The 20,623-nt window shown below is 38.7% G+C and overlaps 2 protein-coding genes across 7 annotated transcripts in view; both read left to right on the top strand.

Moving 5' to 3' along the window:
- The first annotated feature begins 3,856 nt into the window (after positions 1-3,856).
- rad23ab (RAD23 homolog A, nucleotide excision repair protein b) lies at positions 3,857-17,431 on the top strand. Of its 2 annotated transcripts, none has more exons than XM_062424482.1 (10): positions 3,857-4,055; positions 6,508-6,589; positions 7,274-7,353; positions 9,895-10,397; positions 10,648-10,694; positions 12,157-12,284; positions 12,356-12,473; positions 13,913-14,097; positions 14,943-15,077; positions 15,697-17,431. In XM_062424482.1, the coding sequence occupies exons 1-10, from the start codon at positions 3,987-3,989 to the stop codon at positions 15,808-15,810; spliced, it is 1,461 nt and encodes a 486-aa protein (XP_062280466.1). In that variant the 5' UTR covers positions 3,857-3,986; the 3' UTR covers positions 15,811-17,431. The 2 variants fall into 2 exon arrangements, with proteins under 2 accessions (XP_062280466.1, XP_062280465.1); XM_062424481.1 differs by having other exon boundaries at positions 14,931-15,077.
- Positions 17,432-18,798: 1,367 nt separating this feature from the next.
- LOC133984367 (epidermal growth factor receptor substrate 15-like 1) overlaps positions 18,799-20,623 on the top strand; it is a 51,813-nt gene continuing 49,988 nt past the window's right edge. For all 5 annotated transcript variants that reach the window (XM_062423653.1, XM_062423652.1, XM_062423651.1 and 2 more), the window contains exons 1-3: positions 18,799-18,825; positions 19,708-19,749; positions 19,920-20,009. In XM_062423653.1, the coding sequence (XP_062279637.1) occupies positions 18,799-18,825; positions 19,708-19,749; positions 19,920-20,009 (159 nt within the window). The remainder of the gene's footprint in view (positions 18,826-19,707; positions 19,750-19,919; positions 20,010-20,623) is intronic.

Here is a 20,623-nt window from a genome sequence, read left to right as displayed (position 1 = left end):
TGATAAATATGAATATCCCAAAAGTGGACTTTATGAATATCACCCACTTCCTAGGCATCGTTGCTACCACAGAGGACTCTTACATTAAAAATACAACAACTGGTCCTTTGGTCCAAATGAAAAATTTACAGGGTTGTTTCTATTCTTGCAAGGTGTTGAAGCAGCATTTAGTGTGATTAGATTTGTTAAGGAGCCACAGGATTGAGATGAGGGCACGAATCTGAGACAGAATCTGGACAACTATAACTCTGAATGGAGAGATACTACTGAAGGTAAGAGAGAGAAAAGGGGTGAACTGGCCCTTTAAATCAGTGGTCTCCAGCCCTGCTCCTGGAGAGCTACTTCCCTGCATGTTTTAGGTATCTCCTCACTCTAACACACCTGATTCAAATAAATAATTCGTTATGAAGCAGCTGAAGCTTTTCAGATGACTTGATAAGGAGTTTTAGAGTGAGAAGATAACTACAACGCACAGGGCAGGAGCTGGACTGGCATATAAGAGGCCCAATTGTACCTGAAAAGTTGAGGTCCATGACCATCAAGTCTCAGAACACAATAACACTAAAGTTCCTCTCTGTGAGTAGTGATAGACCTATCTGCCCTGTTACAACCCGGCCTAGGGGAACCCTGGAGCAACACCAAGTAAAGAGACCCCCTTCTTCTCAGCTCCCAAGGGCCACTGCAACAATTAATTTTTCAGGGCACTTTCAGGGGTTTTATTTCTAATCCATAGCTACAGGATGGGCTAACAGCACAATAACAAACAAAGAAGAACTACAGCTAAGCAACCTCAACATAAAGACACAAACCAAAACACAAAAGACAAAAAAACTGACCTAACTACTAATGGTAAAACCCCTACCACTTGGGCTGGTATTTCACATGAGCAACACTTACTACAACAGTTTACACTGAAGCATGCAGCTAGCTAGCTGATTGATTGATTGATTGATTGATTGATTGATTGATTGATTGATTGATTGGACACATAAAAAAATACAAAACCCCCCCAAAACTCTCTAGGTTGTAACAGCCCAATCAGGCTACAACTAACTTACGGTACGACAAAATGTTAACAAAATATATCCACAAGTAATAACGACTGGGGTCCAAGCAGATTGCCAGCATTTGGATGCTTGTTCAACTTACTATGACCTCAATAAGCAGTTGAAAACATAACAAATGTATGGATTACTACACTGGCTACCTGTGGATTCAAGCGCTGAACCTTTGCCTCCCCCTGCTGGGCAGACACGGTGCAACACACCTTCTCACAAATTGAAGCCAGTTTAACCCTCCTGTTGTCCTCGAGTCAAGGAAGGAAGGGAGGAGGAAGGATGGAAAGGAGGGAGAAAGGAAGGAAAGGAGGCAGGAAGGAAGGAAGGGAGGAAGGAAAAAGGAAGGAAAGGAAGGAGGAAGGAAGGAAAGGAAGGAGGAAGGAAGGAAGGAAGGAAGGAAGGAAGGAAGGAAGGAAGGAAGGAAGGAAAGGAAGGTAGGAGGGAGGGAGGGAGGGAAGGAGGGAGGAGGGAGGGAAAAAGGAAAAAAGGGAAGGAAGGAAAGAAGGACAGAGGAAAGAAGGAAGGGAGGAAGGGAGGAGAGAGGGAGGAAAGGAGGAAGGACAGAAGGAAGGAAGAAAGGGGGATGGAGGGAGGAAAGAGAGAGGAAGGAAAGAAAGAGAGAAGGAGGGAGGGAGGAAGAACAGATGGAAGGAAAGAAGGGAGGAAAGAAGGAACATTCAAAACAGACGGGGTCAATTTGACCCGAGAGGACGACACGAAGGTTAATACAAACTGTGTCAGGTGTTCTTGTGTCACTGAGAAGCAGACTGACAGTCAGTTTAGATTTCCAACAAACAGATCAACATATTGAATTACCAGAAGACATTTCAATTGAATAGTCTAAAAAAGTATGCAGTGGGAGGTTTTATGGCTCTTGAGTTCATTGAACACAATATATTACTAGATCCATTGGAAAGGTTTGGTATTTGGTATTAGAGGGATTGAGCTAAATTGGTTAAAACTATTTAAGAAACAGGCACAAACGTGTAAAGACTGGTGAACACAAATGAACATGCATGGATATGACTTGTGGAGTCTCTAAGGGATCAGTATTAAACCCAAAAAGTGTCATTGTAAATAAATGATAAATGCAGAATTGTTTGTTCTAGGGAGAATTTACAGCAGCTTTTGGAGGTGATCACAACTTTAAATTAAATTTGAACAAAACAAACATTATTCTGTTTAGAAATTATAAAACATACTCATGTACAAGAGGTGATAGATGGTGTTAATATAAAAAGAGAGAAAAAAAATTTCTGGGTGTGATATTAGATCACAAAATCTGCTGGAAACCTCAAATAAGATATGTGTGAGCAAAGGTGGCAACACAAGTTCTGGGAAAAACAAGACAGATTCTGAATCCTAAAGCATTGAACACTCTGTGTTCACTTGTATAACTGTATCTGAATTACTATGTGGAGGTGTGGTACAAAAGTACAAAATCATGGACACATTAACATGCTGTTTTTAAAGTCACACGCTCTGTCTGACGTTCAAGGGTCTTGTAGAATATAAGACGGCAAAAATATCATGTAAAGAAAATAAACATTTTACATCCGGACAACCTACAAAAAATGTTCTTAGACACTGATGAGGGATATAATTTAAGAAAAGAGTTTCAATCTAAAAAAGACTTTATTGGAACCACTCTGAAGAGGATGTGTATTTCACTTTCTGGGTCAGAGTTGTGGAATGGTTTTGGAAACAGAACTCAAGCAAATTCCAAATGTAAATCAATTCAAGAATACGTACAAAAATATTTTTTAAAGGTGTAGTGATGAGACACACACAGACACACAGACACACAGACACACTCCCCTCCCTGCCATACAGCTGTGCACTGCTTAAACACTGTGGTTATTAAAGATCCCATGGCACTTATTGCAAACACTAGGGGGTTCCCAAGTATCCTGGCAAAATTCCCAACCAGGCTGTCTCCATCTGTCGACCAAACAATGTGTAATTGGCTCATTGAATCCCTCTATTTCCTCCTCTAGCTGATGTGTGGTGAGTGGTCTGGTGCAAAAGGTGACCAGGTGGGTGCTACACATCGGGGGTGGTTGAGGTGAGTTACCCTCATTCACTGTGAACTGCTTTGGGTATTAAGATAAAGTGCTATATAAATGTATTATTATTACTATTACTAATCAAATCAAGTCTTCCTTGTTTCAACGTTAGTTTTTAGTGGCAAAATCCCTCTTTTTGTTACTATACTTCCACTACAGCTCAACAGGGAAACACTAAGAAGGAATTTGATGCTCAAAAGACTGTAAATGTGTCAAATATCACTTGATATGACTAACTCACACTGATGAAGCTCAATAGAAGCTGATCATCTACTTTTAAATGACTGTGTGGACACACTGTGGATTTAGTCCTCCATCACTTCCATTGAAAGCACATTTGAAAGAAATCTTTTAACAGCCAGTGTGTTGCAACCCTATTGTTTAAGTAGACTGTCCTCTGTTTGCAGCATTGAAGAGAATAAGGCATTATGTTGGGCGGTTTTATTAGAAATGTGTGTATATATTGAAGGGTTGATTAGGCATTAGTTTAACTCTCTCAACACTTTTCCTGACGTCTTATCATGCATTGTCTGGGCAATCAAGTCATTTTGGTTGAATGGTAAGGTCATATGAGGTTGAACCAGGAGATAAAGACAGATACAGTTTTATTGGGTAATTTATTTGCACTCTCCGTGTGTGCCTTATGTCCGACTGCATCTGAAGGCAGCACATTGTTGCTGTGCCTCACCTCCAACAGCAGATGGCGTCCGTGTGCAGCCTGTACGGCACTGAGGCAGCTGAGTCACACATACATGTAGATCCTGATAAATACATACTGTGCGAAAAAGAGCGGCTACAACCGAAAAACTGCCGTCAGTGCATTCATTTCTGACTACAGCTGCATCTGACACCGTGTGGAAAGATGCTGACGATAACACTGAAGACCCTCCAACAGCAGACATTCAAAATAGATATAGACCCAGAATTGACGGTGAGTAGAAGTTAACGGGGCTGAAGTAAACACGGTCAGGCCGGGAGGGCTGGCATACATATAGGTTAGCTTCACAATACGGGAATGTTAGCTAACGATAAGACCAATGTACAGGCTGTTCAACTCTGTCAAATAGTTACGCTGGTTTTTTATATGTATTTGAAAAAGTAACCTTATATTAATATAAAAATATACTTCCAGACAAGTCAGCAATCTTGCAGGACCACTCAGAACTGAGTTCATGTAAGGTAATGTAGCTAGGTTAAGGTCGGTTAAAACCGGAATTTGGCATGTCTTCCTTCAAAATAAAAGTGCTAAAACGTGTAATGACCGACAGCATGTGAATGTACGTCCTCGACTGTGAGAAAAACAAACTCAAAGTTATGTTTCTATTGACTCAAGAATAACGTGAAATATGTTGTATTCCATCTGTTGGTTGTGTGCACTGCGCTTATCGTAGCCCTCGTGGTGTTTCGCAAAGTATGAGCGGCGTAGAGATTTTATATTGAAAACTGTGAACGGAAATGTTTGTATTTTGGTGTAATTTTTACACAATTGGACTTGTTTCAATGTCTCAACATGAATGACTGTGCAATATTTTAAACCTCCTTTTTTATTCACGTAGTAACGGAACGATTCACTAGTAAATAGTTAGTTTTGTTAGTCAAATGAACAGAGAAGCCTGCAATTGTCACAGTATATTATGTGTGTTGAACTAATGTTTCATGTGAAGTCTTATCAAAATGTCAATCACAATGTCCATAACAGTCATTGGCTTTACATCCCATAATAAATAGCATCAAAGAAAATGATCACATGTTAAATTAGTACTTATCATCACAATTATTCACACAAAAACTCTCATATACTGTAATGGTGAAAATTTGACGTGAAGTAATTATTATGATTATATCAAACTTTGCACCTAAAGTAACAGTGTAATGAACTTCTCTTTAGCATCTAACCTGAAAGTGTATCTGAAGATATACAGTCTGAACAATAGATCTGTGTCATAGTGATATAAAAACCCCACACAATATCCTCAATTCAAATGTTCTACATTTCTGTTTATCATAATATATGACATCTTTTGCACACTTACTTGACTCTGTGATTATTCTCCTTGAGATTTTTATGTGAATTGTTAGATTTTACTGCAGACACATATAGGAAACTAAAAGTTAAGTGAAAGTACTAAAAGAACAGTGATCCATATTCACTGAAAACAAATGAAATAATTAAATAAAACACAAAAAGAGGGGAAAACACACACAAACGGATAAATAAGGTGTTCAAGTGAGTCAGACAACTTATGACAAATGGATACATAAAAGAACATGTTTCATTTACATAAGACAATCAGTACACAGTCAAAATTCTGTCAGTATTCAAGACATGGATGTCAAGACAGGTGACTGTACAGCATTATTATTACTCATAGAGCTGATATTAATGTACATGATCATTTGCTACAGAATGGATGGAGCAACACTGTTTATTCATTTACATAACTGGCAGTCTGTAATCATATTGTTGATTACACAGTGTAGACAGAAACCTCAGAACACAAACTGCCAGATCTGGATAAAGGTCTGTCTTAAAACAACAGTCAGGTGATCAAATGAAGAGTGAAACCTGTTTTTCTTGCTGTTATTAAACCTCATACTGACCATTAGAAGATCCTTTCATAATACACTTACAATGGAAGTGATGATGGACTAAATCCACAGTCTTCCTTCTCTGTAAACATGTATTTAAAATTTGATGTGAAGCTAATATGAAGCTTCAGCGTCCAAATGAGTCAAATCTTCATCTTCTATGTTTCAACGTTGCAGTGTTTTTAGTGGCAAAGTCTTTTTCAAATTCAAATTCAAATTCAAAATTCCTTTATTTATCCCAGAGGGGAAATTCAATTAGTCTGTTAGCTCTTCTGTAAATTATTGTAGAATTAGACAGCATGATGGCTGTAGGAGCGAAGGATCTTTTAAATCTCTCCGTCCTGCAACGGAGAGAAAGGAGCCGTTCACTGCAGTTTTTTTGATGCATAAAGGTGTTGTGTAGCGGATGATCCAGGTAATTCAAGATGGCCTCGAACATCTTCACAGTGCATCTCACCACCTCCTCCAGTGTGTCCAACCTGGCTCCAATCACAGAGCAAGCTACTACTATACTTCCACCACAGCTCAACAGGGAAACACTAAGAGGGAATTTGATGCTAAAAAGACTGTAAATGTGTCAGATATCACTTGATATGACTAACTCACACTGATGAAGCTCAATAGAAGCTGATCATCTACTTTTAAATGACTGTGTGGACACACTGTGGATTTAGTCCTCCATCACTTCCATTGAAAGTACATAAGAAGGGGAAATATGTGTAACATTTGGAGTCATGTTTTTTTCAGTAACTCTCCCAATGACATTAATGTTTTTATGTGTGGGTTTTTGTCAGGTGAAAGTCTTAAAGGAGAAAATAGAGGAGGACAGAGGAAAAGATGCATTTCCTGCTGCAGGGCAAAAACTCATCTATGCAGGTGAGCCAGAGGAGTTCTACAGAGAGAAGAACCTCTTAAATATTGAATTCATTTATAACTGAGCTGACAACAGATACTGACAACAGTATAAAGTGCTGATCAACTGTTCAAAATCTTTGCTGAAGGTGCAGTACAAGTCAAAAGTATATTATAATATGATAATTCTAATAATATATCATAATTCCTTGGAGGTAACTCAGTAGTGGAACTAACCAAATGTGGCCATAATGCAGTCCTGACTGTCTGCTGGATAGGAAACCACTACTGCACTCCACACAGAGGCCCCACCTCTTCTTTTATTTTCTTACAATTGAACATCTTCTGCTTTATTGAGAGATTTAGAAAACTCAGGGAAACAGTAGTGAGAATAATCATCTTGCAAATTAACCAAGTACTTGTAATGTGATTAGCTGCCCCACAGCTTTTTGGGATAGAGGGATTTGTCATGTTTGTTGTCAAGGTGCTGTGACTGTGTATTGCAATAGATAGCATACAACACAGCACTGTATTCTAGTAAAAAAAAAGTACATCTGCATTAAATATTGTATATATAAAATGTTCAGAGGTCAAACACACTATTCTAAACATGCTTAAAAAGTCCCAACATGTCTTTAGCCTCATATTTAGGCCTGTTTGCAGGTCAGGAATCTTTTCTCATTTGCTGTTTCTGTTTGACTCTTACAGGCAAAATCCTGAATGATGACACCTCTCTGAAAGAGTACAAAATTGATGAGAAAAACTTTGTGGTGGTCATGGTTACAAAGGTTAGTGTGTCTGCAGAATGATGTTGTGCTTGATTTGAATCCAACATCTAATGGAGATACAGTTTTGAAACTGAACTGTTCCTGCAGAGATCCTCCAGTGACCTCAACTCAAGCAAACACAGGAAGTTTAAACTTAATTGACTTTGCAGCAATTGCAAAAAACAGAAAAAGTAAAAGTGGTTGGAAATAATTGGTGAATGAAAACAATATTTATGTTAAAATGATCGACTGAGAGCAGCAGAGTGGTGAGTATGATATATAATACCGAACACTGTTTCCAGGATTTTGATGAGCCCACGACACCAGGACCCCAATTTGTGCACACCAGCAGTGAAATGAGTTAAAATGAACTTAAAATTGTTCCAGATAGGTTTATTCATGTTCATGGGGTCATGTGCATGTGATCAACGACCACGCCTTTGACACCAGAAGTGCTCTAGAAGCTCAGATAGCTCTAATTGTAGTGAATGTCAAAAATGAAATGCGTCACAACAGAAAATGTTTCTATCTTTACTGAACATACATATTTAGATAAAATAGGGTGTTAGGGTGCAAAAGGAGGACTGTGCACTGTCCTATTCTTCAAAGGAGCTACGCTACCAACACTTTTGTCATTCAGTGACCGAGAGAACAGTACTGCACAGAGGCGTTCATATACTATTGATTCAAAATGAATAGATATTTGTTATTTTTGTGTTTTTGGCCTGGTAGTGGTTCTCGCTGGCCTCCCGCCAGGCCTGTGTAATTATAGAGGAAACACTGATGCACATAAATCACCCAAAGGATAAGAATATATTGAACTACTACACTCAGTGACAAACACTACAAGTGAACATATTACTGTGGTTTTACACTTCTCTAGCTCCCAGTGTCTGTTAGAATAGATTTTAAGCTTCTTTTACTGTTTTTTAAAGCTCTGTATAGTTTGGGACTCTCTGTAGTTTTATAATCCCTCACCAGATCTCAGGTCATCCACAGCTGGGTTTTTATAGATACACAATTACATCCATAGGAACATAGGAAGCCCAGCATTCTGTAATTATGCTCCAAAATGATGGAATAGTCTATCCAAAGCTAGAAGAGATGTGAGCTCTGTGAACATTTTTAGACAACACATGGAAACATATCTGTTTAATTTGGATTTTAATTACTGTCATTTTAACTTATTTTTAGTGAATATCTTTTTTTAACAAATTGTCTAATTTTACAATTTTTTTTATTCTGTTTATTTGAAAGGTGCTCTATAAATACAGTTTATTAGGGCCCAAGCACTGACTGGCCCGAAGGCCCTATTGTTTTCGAAGGGATTCTTACTATTAATCTCCATTTTAAATTGAATTTTTACTACAAATGTTAATAACATGTATACCCACATTTAATTACATCCTTACTTTTTCTCAATCATGCACATTTATGTCTGTCACCTCCACATTTATTTACATACAACATCCTTACACAACACCCTAAACATAACATAAACATATACAATATTACAAGTCAGACACTAAGGTCAATTGCCACAATTTTTCCACAACATTTAGGCAATTTGTATACCAGCTACATGATTAGAAACATGGTTTACATCTCAAAACACACTTTGAAGCAGCTAAATCCATGCATAAATACCCTGCATTTCCTCAGTGTTAAACTAAACACCTTTATCACATCATATTCATGACTGGTGTGATTTTCCTCTGCATTCCCTTATGATAAGTGGCTGTGTGTGTTACTTTGTGGCTGTTTTCTAGCTCCACATAGTGAACACAGGAATTGTTATTTCACCAATTCACCGCCCTCTGACAGTGCCACAGCACAACGTGCGTGGTGCGCGAGGGCCCGTTCATCGCTGCTTGCAGCTTTAATTATTATTACTATTATTATTATTATTATCGTTGCATCATATCAACAAATACAATCCAACAAACTGGCCCAAGCCTTTACTCTTCACCAGTAACAACCACTTCTCCATGGACATATATCAACATAATCATTGTTTCTGTTGAACTAATGTCTGACTCTTTTCTTTGCCTGAGAAGTTAGTTAATAAACAGTTTTGTGTCTTTTCTCTGTATACCACTGCTTCTCTCCAGTCTGAAACATCTGGCTGCATGTTCTGTGTGTTCTAGCAACATTACAGAACATGCTCTGAAGTCAGAGCTGCGTTTTGTTTGCTCACCACCAGCTCTAATGAGAAAGTGTGCATTGTTTGCTTTTGTTGTGATTATTATGTACAAAGCAGGATTGATTATCTGGCAGAAAGCATTCAGCTGAAATCACCTTTTGAGTCATTATAGCACAGGTTTGTTTACCTGGCATTTATTAGAAAACAGCCTTTATTTGTTCATAATGTTCCACGCTGTTATTTGACATACTGTCTTTTACTTGAGAGGTTATGGTATGTGACTTTACCTGTGAACGTGTTATGATATTTGAGAGTAGTACGCAGCAGCATTACAGTAAAAACTGCAGGTTAAAGGGAGTGTGGTAAAGTAGGAGCACAACATGAATGACCAACATTTGTGTTGTTATGTGTGTTTTTAGCCTAAACCAGCCCCTCCGCCACAAGCAACCCCTAAGGTGACTCCCTTACCAGCTGCAGATCCAGCTCCAGCTCTAGCCCCAGCACCACCCTCATCCTCAGCTCCAGCACCAGCCTCTGCCCCAACACAAGTACCCTCCACACCGTCATATACAGTGCCTGCACCCACACCCACTCCTCAGTCAGTGCCTCCCTCTGAAGCTCTGCCCCCAGCCCCAGAAAACTCCACCCTGTCAACCTCATCTGAAGAAACCACAGCTCTGGAGCCAAACCCAGCCCCGAGCGCAGCTCCAGCATCGGCCTCAGCTGCTGCCACAGCCGCTGCCTCCACTGTAGCCCCTGCCCCAGCTCCAGCTCCAGCACTAGCACTGGCACCGGCCCCTGAAGCTGGTCAGACGGCGCTGGCAGACTGCTCTGCCCCTGCTTCCCAGCCAGAGGAGAAGCCAAGGGAAGAGCCTGAGAATCAACCATCTGCCACTGCACCAGTCCACTCCTCTGATGCCAGGTTGGAGGAAACATGCAATATGTTTACATACATTAAAGGTTGAACTTATCCTTACTGATAATTACCTGCTTTACATGATTATTTTCTCCAAGAATAAGGAGCTCTGCAGTAAAAATTACAAGGTACTATTCCCTGGTTGCCATATTTAGAAGTTACTCTTCTGTGTGTGTAACTAATAACTGTTGCTACTAAAACTGTGCGTGCTTTAGAATATTCATTTGTTTTTTCTCTTTGTTCATTTCTCTCAAAGCCTCGTTGATGAACTGGGCCTCCTTGAGGAAGCAGCATCAATACTAGGTAACAAAATGATTCTTTTTTTAAATTTCTACCATAAATCAAGAACATATCAAACTACTGACTCACTTCTGCTCTGGGTGGAATTTGCTTCATTTTTTAAAAATTGCACCCCTGTCACAAGTTACTCCTTCTAGTGACAGCAGTTTGTTTTGAGGGTAAAATGAACTAGATGATTTAACACGGTGGCTGTTGGATCACAGTCAAAGTGTATCTAGCTGTTCAGAGGGTCCACACAGAGATCTCCACGTGACATTTTTGGTGTAGCACTTTATTATACTAATGAGAAGTAACTGCAGTGCCACCAGTTTGAGTATGTACTGCTGTGTGTCTGCTGCCATCTATCAAATAACAGCAAATGACCAAGAAAATGAAAATAAGAGAGTTCATAGAGAGGTTCACACACTGGACTGAACAACAGAGGTGTGAAGTGGGTTGATAGTCTTTTTCAGAGAGTTACAAAATACTGTTGAACACAAACTCTCCAACTCAGCAGTTGAAAAGGGAGTGTTAGACAATCCAATGACCTCTTAAAGTCTTATAAAATCAGTTTTGAAATCATACCAGAGGACACCCTGTACATCCATGGTGCAGCTCAAACAGGTATACAGCTAATGCAGAGTTACCAATGTGACCTGATGTGTAGTCAACAATTAACTAAATAATTAAACACATTAATTGAAAATGGAAATCAGAAGAAAATCCATAGGATAAATATTTGCTGTATGCAGAAAAACAGGCAAAATCCCAACTATTTAACTCAATACATTTACACAGACTTATTAACCCTTACAGACTGTTTGGGGTCAAATTTGACCCATTTTTACATTTTACAGTTGTAAAAACACCATATACACATTTCTTTTAGCCGTACTAATGTGTCTCGCAGTATACAAAAATGGAAATAAAACATGTCATTTTTAAACATTTTTGTGCAGCTGATACACGTTTTTTGTATATTCAAATGTCCAAATTCTATCAAATGTTTTCCTGGATATTAAAATAGTGATTGTGAATGTCTTTTTTCCATAAATAAACAGAATACACTCTTCATTAAAGATTAATCAAACATTTATAAACAACTGATGGGGAATTTATGAATGTGAAATTGTTGTAGAGATTAATTATGAGTCAGAATATGAACAGTATGTGAGGGTTAAATACATTTACAATACAGCAGACATGCCAAATGCCAGCATGAGACGCCTGATGTAGTCTGGGAATAGCAATACTCTATATTAGTGCTGCTACTGAAAATTATTTTCATTAATCTTTTAATCTTTTGACTTTTTTCTCGATGAATTGATCAGTTGTTTTGTCTATGTAATGTCAGAAAATTGTGAAAAATATCAATCAATGTTTCCGTAAGCCCAAGATGACTTCATCAAATACTCCACAGCCTAAAGATATTCAGTTCCATCCTGCTTCCATCAACCTCTGTCCTCCCTCTCTCTTGTTTCCACAGTGACAGGTCAGGCCTATGAGAACCTGGTGTCAGAGATCATGTCTATGGGTTATGAGCGAGAGCAGGTGGTGTCTGCACTCAGAGCCAGTTACAACAACCCAGACCGAGCAGTGGAGTATCTACTCATGGTGAGGATTGAACCAGCCCCACATTCCACTATGTTCACTGTGAGCATGTAGTAAATGTTTGTGTACTGCAGGGTATTCCAGCAGAGGCCAGTGACCTGCTACCTCAGGAACCAGTCAGACACAGTGCTCCATCCAACCCCCCTACCCCTGCTACACAACAACCACAGCAGCCCCCAGCAGCCTCCACCAGTAAGAGCACACTTTTATTCATATAATAATGATAGTTACATATGTATATATATCATGTTCATACTCATCAAAAAACTCAGTGAACTCTAGTGGATGGACTATTGTCATCCTACAAGAGACCAGCAAAATGGGTGGTCAAAAAATTAGTCACTCAAAAAATTGAATATATTACACATTACTCGTTACTTCAAAAAAAAAAGTAATGCATCACTTATTTACTCCCTGTGGAAAGTAATTACATTACTAGTTTACTTTTGCGTTACTCCTTAGCAATGCCAGTGATGTAAAATAATATGAGTCTTGACCATCATAACACCATGTTGTACAAATAATAACTGCCTCAAAATAATACATAGACAACCTGTTTGAGTCAGCACTAGACTGTCCAGGCTGAAGAGCCTCTACACCGGTCCACTAGATGGTGTTTCCATCCTGACATAACACCGGTCCAGATAGCTCATGAAAGTTTTCCTGTCTATTGATGGCCGTCCGTTCACTATTATCATTACTGTGCTGAGTTTGTTTCTGACAGACAGAGATCATGACCATAATCCATGCCCCTTAAATTAAATTAGATAGATAGATAGATTACAGATTACAGGAAGTATACATAGTGGGAATGGTGTAGTTGGATTCTATGGTAGGATAGAATGTGTACCATGGTGCAAAAGTGACAGTGTAAGGATATTCCCTTGCAATTACTGTATCTGATACAGAATACGAATACACAATATAACAATACAAGAATGTAAACAGCAATAGAAACCAAATCCTTAATTATAAACCAATACTGGAATTAAGAGATTAAAACCTAGGTTGTACATTAGGACAATTCAGTCAAACAGGGTCCAAAAATAAGAAAAAAGAAGTCTGTGTGTAGGGGCTAATATAGCCAGTAAAAGAAAATTGCCATATAAGGCTCCATGTTCCACTCTGTTTGTGGTCAAGTTTCCTTCAGCTTTAAATGTTGTTAAAGCTGCACTAACCACTGTTTTTTGTGTAAAAATGGCTCAGATGACTATGTGTGTGAGTGAAAGGTGTCGCTTGTTGTGACAAATGCATAGAAAATAATCAACTAGTTATCGACTTCCACTCAGATTTACTGAGCTTTGTAGCATCTTTCAGCTCATTGTTTTTGAGCTCAGAGCTCTCATCAGCCTGGTTTCCAGAAGTGGCAGTCAGCTGTTTTCATTGAAAAAGCTCTGATAGAGCCACTGTACACTACCAGCACAGCACCAAACAGCACACACACACACACACACACACACACACACACAGTTAGACACTACATGATAAAGAAAGAGTAGGTGAAGACAGATAATGCTAAAAGGAGAAGCACAAGTCCAAAGGAATGCTAATGTTGCTAGGTGCTGGCTGGATGTGTAATTAGTCAACTGTTAATATTTTGGACACTTTGAAACATGTGTTACGTTCCCCAGCAGAGCCAGTGTCTGCAAACCCGCCTCCGTCTGCAGGTGGAGGCTCTGTCTCCACAGGGAACCCTCTGGAGTTCCTGAGGAACCAGCCTCAGTTCCAGCAGATGAGACAGATCATCCAGCAGAACCCGGCCCTCCTACCAGCCCTGCTGCAGCAGCTGGGCAGAGACAACCCACAGCTGCTGCAGGTAGCATACCAGCACACCTACAACACCACACCGGGTCTCTGTGAGGTTTTACATTTTGTCTGTTAGCAGGATATTTTTTTCAACTTTTTTTACAGAGTGCTAAGACACATGAGGAAAGTTCAGGAAAAAAGTGTTTTTCGGCAAATCCGGGTCTCAGCATTGAAGAGGGCTTTATGTGGTTGTGTTTGCATCTTTATCAGCAGTTCTTTGGGCAAGAATTAGACATGACCGCAGCACACTTCTGAACACTGGGATTGATGCAATTTAGCAGTTTTTTTGCACATTATTTTTCCAAAATGTTGTACAGACAGAATATAGACAGCATCGATGCAATGGATATTACACTATGGAAAAAGTGTGGTTGCATACAGTACGTCAAAATAACTGAAATACACACTATATAGTGTCTGTGTTAGAACTAATGAAAACAAAACAAACAAGAAAAGAATAAATAAAATAAATTAAAACATACATGTATACATTCGCTCACCTGTATATATATATATATATATATATATATATATATACATACATACATACATACATACAAAAACAAAACATAGAGAACCATGGAGGTATGAGTAAGTCACCAGAGTCTATAGCAATATCATCATTATTCTTCTTAACCATCATTTATTAAATGCAAGACAAGTAGTTTAAATCATATTTTGATATTTTTCTACAAAATGTCTGATCAAATACATCTGACATAATCCTGGAGGGCAGCTGAACTTTTATAAATCACTTTTTATAAATCTGTATATTACCTCTATGCTATTGGTATATGCTATATATCAATAATTGTATTATTACTGTTATTACTTAACCTGCAGCAAATCACGCAGCACCAGGAACGCTTTGTCCAGATGCTGAATGAGCCACGTGGTGGAGACACTGGAGGGGAGGGAGCCGAGGCCCCAGGCTCACGACAAACCAACTACATCCAGGTCACCCCACAGGAGAAGGAGGCCATCGAGAGGGTCAGTTCATGACAGTGCAGGGAGTTATCAGTGAATTATCTTGTTAGCTGGATAATTACCCAACTTGTCAGTAGTTACTTACACATACCTATGATTTAATATTTTTTGACATTGGATAATCCAAACCAGAATAAGGAAAGAAAAATGTTGCTCCTGGCTTTTCAAAATAAGGGCTTGTGTTTCCTTATTTATCCATAATGAAATGAATTTATGATTATGTAAGATATAAACAGTGCAGCTTTAAAGGGGTTAATGGTGACAGTCTTGGTAACTGTGGCAGCTTGTGTTGAAGGTTGAGTCAGTTTTGTGTACAGCAGGTGAGTATTGATACATGTGTATTTCTGCTCATATGATCACAGTGTAGAGTGCTTGTTGCCTTGAGATGACTTTTGTTGTGATTTGTCGCTTTATAAATAAATAAAGATAAAGATTGTTTAGTTTTCCACTCAAGTCCATGGAGTTAGCAGCAGTGTCCTTTGTGACAATGGGTCATTTAAATGAGTTATTTATATATTATGTGGTCACATTTACCAGTAACTGTCTCACAAACAGCTGTGTGTGTGTGTGTGCGCGTGCGTGCGTGTGTGTAACAATCCTGAGCATGTGTCTTGTGTTCCAGTTAAAAGCACTGGGCTTCCCCGAAGGTTTAGTCATCCAGGCTTACTTTGCCTGTGAGAAGAATGAAAATCTGGCCGCAAACTTCCTGCTACAGCAAACATGGGATGATGAGTAAGCAAACATCACCTGACACATCACCGTTCAACATGGGGTCGCAGAGAGGATGACAGTGCCATGCAAGGTCCACCAGGAAGGATGAAGGAAAGCAGAGGAAGAGGACATTTCACACCGTGTGACTGTGTGACGACATGCCGTTCAAAGTTAGCTGTGCTGCCTTCTCTCCATTCAGCTGTGATGACCATCATAGGAGCTAACAATGAGCTGTGCCTCACTGCTGCTACATCATTACTGCTGCCGCTTGTGCCGAGTAATCACACTGCGAGAAGTAACGCCAGTAAATTATGCCAACAGTCTGCATCACCTGCACAGGTTTCTCCTCTGAGTTCAACTCAGAGGCTGCATAACACTACACACAAGAAGGTTTTCAGTGTACACATACACCACAGAGAGTTCAGTAGTGTATATGTACACAACAAAACAAATTGCCAACATGTCCATTTGCCAACCTTCCATGATGGATTTACCTGGAAATGTGATGCAAACTGTTGACTTCACTGTTTGAGAGCTAGCATTGCTTTATATTAAAGTTCAGTTCTGATCATTTAAATTCTTCTACTTTTTTTATCCTTTGAAAAAAAAAAATCCTTAACTGAAGATATCATTGAGTCCAAATAGCACACATTTCTTCTTCAGGTGATGTTTTGACCTTTCATTAACCATGCATAGGTGCTTCTGTGCTTCTTTCCATGGATAATGAAATCTACAAGATTGCAATTTGCTGCAGTATGTGAAACTCATTTTTCTTCACCAGGATAGAATTAGTTTTTCAAGGGGAATGTGAATATATGAAACTGCTGTGGAAGCCTGTCACAGCCAGAAAAAGAAGAAAAAGGTAAAATATTACAAATGTCAAAATTATGAAACTTGGGTCAAAGTAAAAAGTGACTTTCATGTCAAAATTACAAGAAAGTTTTTTTAGGAAGTCTTCTTTTCTTTTTTTTCTTTTGGAGGAAATTGGCTTCTATAAACTATATATTCAAAGTTTAGTAAAATATGGGAAGAGCTGCGACACTTTGACTCTCTTTGGAACATGAAAATAGCGTGCCATCACAGTATATTATCAAGATTATGGGTGCTGTGGTATTGTGTTTGTGGGAGAGGTGGACACACCCAGTTGCAGCTCTCAGCTTGAATTATTATTATGATCTTTCACTGTTGGGAGGTTTGTTGTGTTATTTTTCAGATGAAGCAGTTTGAAGGTTGATTATGAAGTAAACTGGCTTTGTGAGCTAAAGATCTGACTTTTTGTTTAAAAGAAATGTGTTCCTTCCTGACATTTGCTGAGCTGGAATAATCAAACATAGTCCACTTCCTACTTTCAGACAATCTATTTATGTTCAGAGCATCTCGCATCACATCTCCTATGCATCTGAAAGCTGAAAGTGATTGAGCCACTGCTCCTTCATGCCTTATGGGTTGTTAAAGACTTGAACACATTTCATGTTACAAATGGTGTTGTAATTTACAGTATAGTGTTTTGATATGTCACACTTGAGTGTCCAATAGTTGGTGATCATCATTAGAGTTTTAATTATTTGTTATTAATCAGCTATTATTTTAAAGTGGACTAAAGGGAATTTGAAGCGCTACAAGCCAAAAAAAAAATAAAAAAATAATCATCTTTCAGCATGTGCTTTGCTGTTTTTCTTTTTCTTTCTCTTTATTGTGTATCCACTGGAAATGGCCTGAAGTTTTGTTTTATACTGTAAATGGGGGTATACAAACTTTGAGGAAAATGGCACTTTACTGTGACAAATGCTGCTGTTGCTGATTGCATGACATTGTTACACAGTTATTTAAAGCATGGTGGTGGGATAGGAATGATGAAGCCACAAGTGTGGTGTTTCTCTGTTGTTTTACCCATTTTGATGATGTTTCATTTTCTTTTAGGTTTACAAAATTACGTACATCCTTCAATACAACAGTTGAGGTTTAAGTTGTAAGAAAAGTTTCAGCATTGTGTAAAATAAATGGCTTTTACAAAGTGGTCTCGCCAATTTATTTTATTTTTATTTATTTTATTTTATTAGTTTATTTGTCAGGGACAGTCCATATTAATAAACATATCTGTAAATATGCCAGAATTAGCCCAAAGGCTAGTTTTCATATGTTGTCCCTGGCCAGGTGTGAGTTGGCAGCCTGAAATCAAGAAACAGATTTAAAACATAAGACAAGTGAGTTACAATAAGTATAAAACACAGAGTAAGCAGCACACAGTAAAAGCAAAGCAAACTATGTCTGAACAAAGCAACAAACAAACAGTTACAGAGCAGCTTGACAGGAGCACACGTAAGCAAGAACATGTGATGTTTTATCGTGAGTGATCTGAGTGCATTCTCAAGTACACATAATACTGGACTTATCAAGTTATGTCTATCTGCTGGGGGTAGATAAAAAATGAAACAGCTTCATATATACTCAATTACTGGAGTGTGGTTCAGTGGTTCAAGTATCATGCCAGCACACAGGCATCTTTGACTTTTGGCATTGAAAAGTAGGCTACTCCATAAATAACATGTATTATTAATATAATGTATTGCTATTTCCTTTATTGTCACAGCTGATGCATTTCTTTTTAAAAGATCAAACTCTGAAATGTATATAGGGGGTATTGGTATGCAGCTCCTACCTACCGTTACCTGATTACTTACATTTTCGAATAGAAGTGTATCATGTTGCATTAGTTGTATTGTCTTCCCAGCAGTGAATGAAAGGGAGCCACTTAGAGCTGTAAACACTAAGCTTGTAAAATAATTAGGCCGAATTAAAATGCGTGTCGAAATATATATTCAAAAATGTTCATTGGGTTAGAAAACTCAATCATTTCCAGGTAAGGAAGGCAATAAAACAATGGAAAATCTTTAATGCAGTTTCGGATGCGCTCTTTTCCTTGAGTGTTAGGCCCAGGTTTGTCCGCTAGGGGGAGTGTTGCCTCGGAGAGGGAGGGTGGGTAGCTGGGTGCGTTCCCGCAGCAACAGGGACGATGGCAGCTCTCACATCCCTCACCCAGGTAAAGATACAGCTATTTACGCCTCTATACTTCTACTTTAAGCTAAGATCATTCATAACATGACCCACCACATCTCATTCATGACATTGCTTTTTGATTGTACTTTGAACAAGATATGAGTTCGCCCTGAAATGCAGCCAGAAATGAAGCAGTGAGCTGGAATAAGGCCTGTTGCAGTACCGTTAGGTAGCGGGTTTGTTAGCCTCAGCTGGCGCTGGCTAGCTGTGTAGCTATCTCTTTACGACATAACATTCAGTTAATGTATTAATTACACATGTAAAAATAAAACGCACCTTGGACACTGTACACTAATTTAGTGGCAGGCTGACCTGTGCACATACATGGAACGTTGACAAAGCTCTGAACATGATGATAACGTTCAGTGAAGTCCTTAAGCTAGCAAACCTTAGCTAGCATAGCTTGTTTCCAGGCTGTGTAGTGTTGAGTGTTGATGGAATAACGCCTGTCAGACTGGAAGGTAGGCTATTCAGCAGATTAGCACAAGCTAACCTTAGCTTAAGGTTTGATGAATGATGCTGATGGCTCAGTTCATGGTGAGGCTGATGAGCACACAATCACCGAGAGGTCATATCATATCATATCATATCATATCATATCATATCATATCATATCATATCATATCATATCTTTGTTATTGTTAGTAAACAGCAGGACTAGGGGCGTTCAGAGTCAAATTGAAATGATATGAGCATCTAAAAGATTTCCTCTCTAGGCCTAGTTATTGGTATTTGAGTCAGTCCAGTTATTGTATAATTTAGTTACATAGTTTATATCATTGTTGACATGTTATCAGTGCTTGTAGCTGAAGGAAGCTGACTAGTAGTTGTTTCTCAATGTAATAACATTGTGTCTCTACCACAGTTGACAAGTGGGAACCCTGTATTTGAGAACTTTTACAGACAGGTAAGATGATTCATTTAAGTGCAGAGTTTCTCAACTGCCACCTCACCTATTTAAAGCATGTATGGTGGACAGTTTACCTTATTGACAGAGAGTTCAGTATAGTATTGAAAAACAAACACTATAAATATGGCACAAAGCAGTGAGACTGTGATATGTGTGTCTGTTCTCAGGTGGATCCTGGGAATACAGGGAGAGTAGGACCCACAGAAGCTGCCTTGTTCTTAAAAAAGTCTGGACTTCCTGACATTACACTGGGAAAGGTAAGTACTGTATTAATAAAAGTTCCACTGTATGTTTTTTCTCTGTATTGGCTGATGGTTTGAATGTTATTACACACAGAGCTTTGGTCTGTCTGCTGGATTCAGGACTTGCAGCTTATTGTAGAACTGCAATGATTAGCTGATTATTCATTTTTTAAACAAATGTGCCAAAAATGATATTTGTTGGTTCAAGCTTCTTGAATGCGATTTCATGCTTTGTCATACATGATAGTAAACTCAGTGTGTTTGGGTTGTGGACTGCTGTTTGGAATAAAACAAGACATTTTAAAAAGTAACCAGTGACTCTAGGAAATCATAGTAAGCATTTTCACCATTTTGACATTTTATAGACCGAACGATTCATCTATTAATCAGGAAATAATCAGCAGATAGATGTAAATTGCAGCCCTGCTTTGTTGTTGATGTTGTCATTACAGTTTTGGATTGCCAGTGGATTACAGGTCAACCTCTGTGTCTGCTGTTATTAAAAGCCATCAAGAACAGAAAACTCTGCAATGATAACAATTATTTAAATTACTACTACTACACTACTATCAGTCAGTATGTTTATATGTGCACAAGATAGCATGTTCTTGTGAGGAAGTCCAATATCG

This window comes from Scomber scombrus, chromosome 8, assembly GCF_963691925.1.
Source record: "Scomber scombrus chromosome 8, fScoSco1.1, whole genome shotgun sequence".
NCBI lineage: Eukaryota > Metazoa > Chordata > Actinopteri > Scombriformes > Scombridae > Scomber > Scomber scombrus.
The sequence above is the reverse complement of the archived record's forward strand: the minus strand, read 5'-3'. Positions and strand labels throughout refer to the sequence as shown.

Bases quoted from the DNA above. Each gene is read 5' to 3' on its own strand.
- rad23ab (XM_062424481.1), top strand. From the start codon at position 3,987: ATGCTGACGATAACACTGAAGACCCTCCAACAGCAGACATTCAAAATA. The intron at 7,354-9,894 runs GTTAGTGTGTCT...GTGTGTTTTTAG, and splicing joins TGGTGGTCATGGTTACAAAG to CCTAAACCAGCCCCTCCGCC. The intron at 10,398-10,647 runs GTTGGAGGAAAC...TTTCTCTCAAAG, and splicing joins GTCCACTCCTCTGATGCCAG to CCTCGTTGATGAACTGGGCC.